This window comes from Epinephelus lanceolatus, chromosome 5 (assembly GCF_041903045.1).
Source record: "Epinephelus lanceolatus isolate andai-2023 chromosome 5, ASM4190304v1, whole genome shotgun sequence".
NCBI lineage: Eukaryota > Metazoa > Chordata > Actinopteri > Perciformes > Serranidae > Epinephelus > Epinephelus lanceolatus.
Genome location: NC_135738.1, coordinates 11,294,081 through 11,302,500, shown reverse-complemented (window position 1 = coordinate 11,302,500; position 8,420 = coordinate 11,294,081). Strand labels below are relative to the sequence as shown.

The window sequence follows — 8,420 nt, the reverse complement described above, 5'->3', positions numbered from 1 at the left end:
GGAAAGACTTTTAGGTTATCAATTTCAATTCCATACGTCAGAACTAGATCGAGGGTATGGTTAAAACAGTGAGTGTGTTCATGTACACCCTGACTGAAGCCAATGGAGTCTATTAATGAGATAAACGCGGTAGCCAGGGAGTCATTATCAACGTCGACATGAATGTTAAAATCGCCTACAATAATAACCTTATCTGATTTAAGAACTAAACTGGATAAAAACTCTGAGAATTCAGATACAAATTCAGAATACGGGCCAGGAGCACGGTACACTATAACAAATAAAAGTGGCTGCGAGGTTTTCCAGGTCGGATGTAAAACACTAAGAACGAGGCTTTCAAATGAATTATAATCTAGTTTAGGTTTAGGGCTGATTAACAGACTAGAGTTAAAAATGGCTGCAACTCCCCCTCCTCGGCCGCTGCCTCGAGGAATGTGGGTATTATTATGACTGGGAGGAGTGGACTCATTTAGACTAACATATTCATCTTGACACAGCCAGGTTTCAGTGAGACTGAGTAAATCAATATGATTATCTGATATTAATTCGTTTACTAACACTGCTTTAGACGATAGAGACCTGATATTTAACAGTCCGCATTTAATTCTCCTGTTTTGTCTTTCTGTCACAGAAGAGGTTTTAATTTTTATGAGGTTGTTATGCACAACTCCTCTTTGTTTAATTTTAGATTTAAATAATTTAGGTGGTCGGGGGACAGACACCGTTTGTATAAAACTATGAAAACTATGGCTGGGTAACTGAACTAGAAGCTCAGAGAGGCGTTTAGGACTGCAACTCTCTGTCCTGGTCTCAACTCTGGGTTGTCAGGGATTTAAATTACTAATTAAATTTTCCAGGTTCCTAGAAATGAGAGCAGCTCCATCCAAAGTGGGGTGAATGCCGTCTCTCCTAATAAGACCAGGTTTTCCCCAGAAAGTTTGCCAATTATTAACAAAACCCACATCGTTTGCTGGACACCACCTGGACAGCCAGCGGTTAAATGATGACATGCGGCTAAACATGTCATCACTGGTCAGATTTGGGAGGGGTCCAGAGAAAACTACGGAGTCCGACATCGTTTTTGCATGTTCACACACCGAGGCAATATTAATTTTAGTGACCTCCGATTGGCGTAACCGGGTGTCATTGCCGCCGACGTGAATAACAATCTTACTGAATCTACGTTTAGCTTTAGCCAGCAGTTTTAAATTTGATTCAATGTCGCCCGCTCTGGCCCCAGGGATACATTTGACTATGGCCGCTGGTGTTGCTAACTTCACGTTCCTCAGAATAGAGCTGCCAATAACCAGAGTTTTATCCTCAGCGGGTGTGTCGCTGAGTGGGGAAAAGCGGTTGGAAACGTGAACAGGCTGGTATATATATATATATACACACATATATACACACATATATATATATATATATATACATATATATATATATATATATATATATATATATTGTTGTTGTTTAGTTGTTCGAGGTCCGCCATCTTCTAGGCCGTCTCAAGTCTCTTTATTTGTGCAGGGAGGAGCTAGCACTAGGAGCTAGCAGCAAGCTTTAAGCACCTACGAGCTAGGATGGTTGAGAGCTTCCTGTACGGAAGAGTTTTTCAGCTTGAGGCCATGACGTTGAAATACCCGCCCTCTACATCTGGCTCATTTGAACGAGATGGAGGAGAAACAGTTCAAGTGTACCCGTTACATGCATTCTTTGCAATCAAACACTATAATTCACATGCCTACGTGACTACAAAGAGTAACGTTAATGATATTTCATGCAAGACTGTCATGTTGTAATTACGTTTATTTCATTAACAACCCGTTGCGTTGTTCAGCGGACTGTCGGTGATATGTGGCTGTTAAATGTGCAGCTGCTCATGTCCAAAACCACACGTGTTGATATAACCGCACGCACGCGCACACGCTGCTGTCATTACCGTCTGTCCTGCATCTCTCTCTCTGTCTGTCTCTCTCTGTCTCATTGTGTCATACGGCTTTGATCAGAGAATATAATGAGACTTCGGATGTATCCACAGTAATGCCAGACGCTGGCTGGAGCAGAGCCAGCGGTGCCACCGTCATCAGGAATGGACGTCGCTTCATGTGACGCTTCAGTGGAGAGGACGTCTCATGTCTCTTAACCGACAATGCTCGCTCATCGCTCCGAGCGCTAGCTCCGCGCATTTTTTCCTATGTGGGAGGAGCTAGACAGCTAGCAAAGTCGGCTAGGTAAGATAACTAGCAGTAATTTAAGAGACTTGGGATGGACCCATAGTCACTGCTTGTGAGCAATGCATCCTGGTACATGTAGGCACCGCTGGCATGGCTTTGCCAGCAGGAGAACTCACATGACTACATTTACCATCAACACTGACTGGACATCCACATTAAAGGTGGCAAGCACTTTCACGTTGTGTCTGAACCCAGTCATGAGTCAGAGTATCCCCGCAAAATACACACACATAAGCACACACTTTCCGACAACCCCCGACTTCTGAAATGAATCCGGTGCCTGTGATGCAAATTAAAGTCAGGCACAGACTACAGGAGTTTAAAAACTAATTTTGATATCGGGTTGCATCGTTCATTCACAAATGTTCGTCTCTATGACAACACACTGTAACAACACACTGTAATGTTAACAATGCTTTCAGGTGAGAAAAACAAAAGCAGAAGACCAAAATAGTCTGCATGAGAAAAACATCTATAAAAAGTCTACTCTTCAGAGAAAACTGGAGGTAAAACTTTAACCGTCAGTTTAAATATCTGTCAACAGTAGTGTGCTCGCTAAAGTTAGCCTCAAGAGCTAGAGTGTTTACCCTTGCTTGGCAACATCGTCAGCTGCTCCATACTGATGTAATCATAAAAGTTATTATACAGATTTATAATTATCGGGGCAGCTCGATGAGTCTGTGAGCAGCTTGGGAGGTTTAAGTCTGGATCTGTTAAACTGTGACAGAAAAAAAGTGAAAAAAATAGAATTACTACCCCACGGTTTTATGCCTCTGTGCACCAGTTAAGTTTCTCTTACAGTTTACATCCATGTTTGAGAAAACATAGATGTTTCACACACAGAAGAACTATACAGTCAGCACAGTTTCAAGGTGGGTACGCAAAATTAGAGTCACCACTTCAGTATCTGACCAAATGTTTCATTACTATTATTATTTTATCCTATTTGACATTTGTGTTAAGTTTTGTCATAATTAGCATATAAATCCTTGACTTATGGCTAAAAACATATTTTGTGAGGTCACAGTGACCTTGACCTTTAACGACAAAATTCTAATCAGTTTATTCTTCATTCCAAGTGAACATTTGCGCCAGATTTGAAGAAATTCTCTCAAAGTATTCTTGTGATATCACACTGACAAGAATGAGACAGATGAGGTCACACTGATCTTGAACCCTGACCTATGACCACCAAAATCTAATCAGATCATTGTTGAGTCTACGTGAACCTTTGTGCCTAATTTGAAGAAATTCCTACAAGCAGTTCTTGAAATATCGTGTTCCAGAATGAGGTGGATGTAAGGTCATGCAGACATCAACCTTTGACCCCTGACCACCAAAATCTAATCAGATGATTGTTGAGTCTCAGTGGACCTCTGTACCAAATATGAAGAAATTCCCCGTAGGTGTCCTTGAGATACTATATTCACAAGAATGAGACAGATATGGTTACAGTGACCTTGATGTTTGACCTACGACCACCAAAAACTAATCAGTAAATCATTCAGTCCAAAGGGACATTTGTGCCAAATTTGAAGAAACTCCCTTGAGGTGTTCTTAAGAAATCGCTTAACATGGGTGGGACAGACGGACAACCCGAAAACATAATGCCTCTGGCCACGGCTATCACCGGTGCTGGGTGTTTCCTTTTTCAGTTCAAGTTTTGTTTTCAATGCCAAAACTTAATGTCACTGTTCAAACTCCATACCTTTCCTGCTCTTCCCAACAGGACCACCTGCATCATATGGATTTCCTGGACCACCTGGACCTCCTGGACCACCTGGACCTGCTGCATTCTGTGGACGAGGTTTAATATTTTCTATATTTCAAAGAGCATAGACACTTTTAATTGTATCAAATCATTTTCATCAACTGAGTAATTGCTGTTTGTCATTTAATAAAATGTAAGATGCAGCAGTTGTACAACCTGAGCAAGGTTCAGTCTTCATTGATACACAAAGAAATCTCAATACACACAGACTCACTCATTGTTTAGGAGATGTCAATAGATACACTAGGGGTGGACACATACACCGCGTCCAAGTTCACTATAATACTAACTCTTTTTTTTTAAAGGTATTTATTTTTGTTGAGGCTATGTCTGAGTGATATTTTTTCAACTCTTTTAAGCTCTGAGCCCATAATTTCTAAGTCTTACACACAATGCAATTTAAAAGGGTCAATTTCACTCAGCAGGATCAGTGTACTCATCAAGGTAAGAGCAACATAATCTGTGACAACTGTTTCATGTCTGAGAAAGTAACTGGTAATGTAATCAGGATAATCTAGGCTTGAGATTTCAGATGTTTACCAGAAAGCTTGTGTTACAAACTGGACATGAAATTGGAAAGATGTGGGTGATGTCCATGCACAGAGAGTCTAATGAAAGATGCCACTGAGTTGTCCAGTATTTTTGGAGTTTAACCTGTACTGGCACTAAAACTTGTGGTCTCATAGACTGTAGCAACACCTTGCCGACAGCCTGTTAGTCGAGTGGCCCTGTCCTAAAATATGCATAACTTCCAAACCGTTTTTTGTACCAGGCTGTTAACATGTTTATTACTGCTGTACAGTTGAGCATTTTAACACGCGAGTGTGTGGGGATTTACCCTGCTTTGGAATCAGCCTCAAGTGGCCAGTCAAGGAACTGCAGATTTTGGCACATCTGCATTGGCTTTATTTTTAAGCCTTGGATGTTGCCACTTGGTTTTAACTAATGCTTACTTTTATTGATGAATAATTTGTCTATGTTGTTTTTTTGTAATTTTGTTACTTTAATCAATTAATAATTCAAACTACATTTAGTCTGAGACACTTTGGTCTCAGTGCATACATGTGAGAAAAGATTGAAAATTGAGCCAATTCTGGTTTACTCAACATTCAGCATATTCAGAGAAGGAAAAAAAAGACAAATTAACTTGTGCAAGAAGTGAAGATGAAACTTTTCATTTGTAGGAGGTGCACATCTGACAGTGTGGACTCAGATCCAACTTACTACCCGTTTGGTAACTGAACTTAATCTGTTTCATCCAGATATCTTTGGCCCTATTATGGAGGACCTTGAAACCTTAAAGAAGAGCCTTGCGAAGGTCAAGCTGAGTAAGTATCCTATTCAATCATTACAAGGGAGTGTTACAAGGAATGAGAACATGTGGAAAGAGATTAGTTATAGTTGTTCAAGAGACACTGCTGTGTTTGATTTCTTGTTGAAATAAGTTGTGTTCATGCTAATGTTGTGCTTAACTATTGCCTCAGTATATTTATTTTAAATGTATCTTTTATTCAGGGAGAATGTTGTCTGAGAAAGGAGCAATGAGAAATATTTTTAGTGAAATGCTGCAATATTTCCTCAGTCTTAATGTATTTACATACAAACTGCATCATTATTGTGGAGGGGGGAAAACTGCAGATATTTCAACATGTTTTTCTTTAGAACATCAAAGCCAGAAAAAAAGAGTTTTTCACCTGTGTATGAGGCTAAAAGAGAGTCTGATATTTTAATGTCAGAGGAACAAACATGTAAAATAAATGTGTTATGCAAAGACATCTGAGCAGAGCTCAAGGGCCAACATGACAACACAGTTTTGAGTGTAGAAAGTGTGTCATCACTGCTTCATTTATTCCTGATGTGTTGCATGTTGTTCTCTTTATTTTCAGCTATAAACTACGACTTTGTCCGCAGCGTTGGTCAGAAATACTTTGTGTCCAACAAGGAGATTGGCTCGTTCTCCAGGGCCGTTGACTTCTGCTCCCAACGAGGCTTAGAGCTGGCTTTACCCCAGAACGAGGAGGAGAACAACATACTGACTCAAGTGTTTGTGGAAAGTAACGAGAACGCCTGGATCAACGTCAACAATAAAGAAGTGGGGAATTTTGAGGCTGATATGAAAAACCAACATCTGGCCTTTACCAAATGGGGAGAAGGGCAGCCACATAAATCCATCCAGGATACAGGCTGCACTATGCTGTCAGAAAACGGTGTCTGGAAAGTGACACCTGAATGCTCTCTGAATGCTTACATCATTTGTCAGATATAGAAAGTTCTTCTTGTATCCAAGATGAGAAACAATTGCTCCTAGAAATAATTTTCACATGTTGAATTTCCCCAAATCGATTATCTCAGATCCTTGTCACTACTACAGACATGTATAATTGCATCATCAGCATTGCATTATTAGTGCTGCAAAGATGTATTCCTATATATAAAGGAGTTAAAGCAACAATATGATATATGTATAGAAACAATGGTGAATTCTGAAGGCATTCAGTGTGTCACAATAAAGTGTACGGCAATGAAACAGTCTCATTTCATTCATTTCAAGACTCCTGGCAAATTATTTCCATTTTAACAAGATTGGTAACATGACAATCTGGACATTAAGTATAACTAAAGCAGCTGGCATCTAAGAAGTACTAAAAGTAGAGTCAATGACAGATCAATTAGGAAAGATCTTATAGATGACACATAGAACTCTTGTTGGATTCTGAGTACATGGGTACATTTTGTTTCAGAGCTGAGAACACTACAATAGAACAAAGCTCATTCAGAAATAAAAAAAAAGGAAACAAGCATTCTCTGCGACAACAAAGGCTCCCATTCACTGTCTACAGAGCAGCTCCAGACTTTATACGCTATGACATCACAAGTTTGAGACTCACTTCTCTGGTTTCTGGCTTTAAGAGACAGCAGCTCATATTCACAAATATTGATTGAACTTTCCTTGGCCATAGAAATAATATATTAAAATTCTTAATTCAAGTGGTGTTCCCCTTTAATGTGATACATCTGTGACCAGTACCAGCACAAAGATGGTTATATTCAGTAGATCCTTTTTTTAATTTGAACTAAAAATGCCTCATTATCATTCACTGCTTTATTTTTGTTTTTGGTTTTAGCTCTTCCCATCTTAAAATCTCAGTAGGCCCTCTGTATATCAGAACTCAGATGGATTACAAAACTAAAACTAAACTCTGAAAACATCATCATCTGCAGTGGGCTGAAATAATGAATTCTTTCAATCTACAATCACAGAATTAAGTGAGATATTTCCAGCACTGATGATTTAATAATCATAAGTAAAGGTGGGAATCACAGAGTCACTCACAATACAATTATTTAACAATACACTTCCCACAATAGCTAAAGTATAACGACACAGCAATTATGCAATACTAAACTAACTAAACTAACTAACTAAAGACAAAATACTCCTAAAAAGGCACACACACACACACACACACACACACGTACAATTATGAGTGTTATTGCCTTCCTCCATGACAGCTTCTTTTTCATTACTACATAATTGCTTTCCCCTGGCTTTTAAAAGGAATAGGAGATGACGCTGGTTAGTTGAGTTCATGCTATGTCCAAAATACATCTATGATTGACTGAGGGACTAAATACGACCCCTTTGTCCCTTACGTCTTAGGGTGCTTTTACACCTGCCCTGTCTGGTTCGGTTCAAATCGAACTCAACTTCGTTTGCCCCCTAAGTGCAGTTCATTTGGGCAGGTGTGAACACAGCAATCACACTCACTTCTTGAAGAGGCGGTCTCAGTCTGGTTACAAACGAACTTTGTGGTGAGAAAGTGCGCCGACCTGTATCTGAACCAACTGCAGTCACATTACACATTGTTTGGGTTAAACATGAGCATGTTACAGTCCTGAAGGATTATTAATGTGCACCTCCTCCTGTACTGCCTTAATATGCACATTCAGCACATCCAATGCATCAAAACATTGTTTTCTAGTTGGAGCCGCGCCCCGTTTTCAAACTGTATGGTTTGACTAAAATGAACAATAACAGCAATATAGTCCACGATGAGCAGCGCTAACAACAACCTGCGTAGTTGTCCCTCCATTGTGACATTAGAAAGTGTCACATTTATCTTGCAAGTGTACTCTTCTTCAACGTTTTGATTACTTCCTGGATTTTTCCCACATGAAAATTCTGACCAATCAAGAGCAGCTTTCTCTCGCAAGGCATTTGATCTGGTCCACTTGTAAATGCTGCCGTGAGAACACAAACCAACTCTAGGCAATAATACAACTTTGTAACAAAATCAGTCCCTGATTCAGACCAAAGCAAGACAACTCGAGGTCTAAAAGCATGTTTACGTGGCACCCAGATTTGTGCCATTTCACTAGAAAAGTGGAGTTGGACTTGCCCGAAATGCACTTGC

At 39.8% G+C, this 8,420-nt stretch overlaps 1 protein-coding gene across 1 annotated transcript in view; it reads left to right on the top strand.

Moving 5' to 3' along the window:
* Nucleotides 1-6,532, top strand: part of LOC117262093 (phospholipase A2 inhibitor subunit A-like) — a 14,327-nt gene extending 7,795 nt beyond the window's left edge. The window contains exons 3-5 of the mRNA XM_078167709.1: nt 3,964-4,041; nt 5,268-5,333; nt 5,892-6,532. Coding sequence (XP_078023835.1) covers nt 3,964-4,041; nt 5,268-5,333; nt 5,892-6,271 — 524 coding nt within the window. The 3' untranslated portion in view covers nt 6,272-6,532. The remainder of the gene's footprint in view (nt 1-3,963; nt 4,042-5,267; nt 5,334-5,891) is intronic.
* Nucleotides 6,533-8,420: the final 1,888 nt, after the last annotated feature.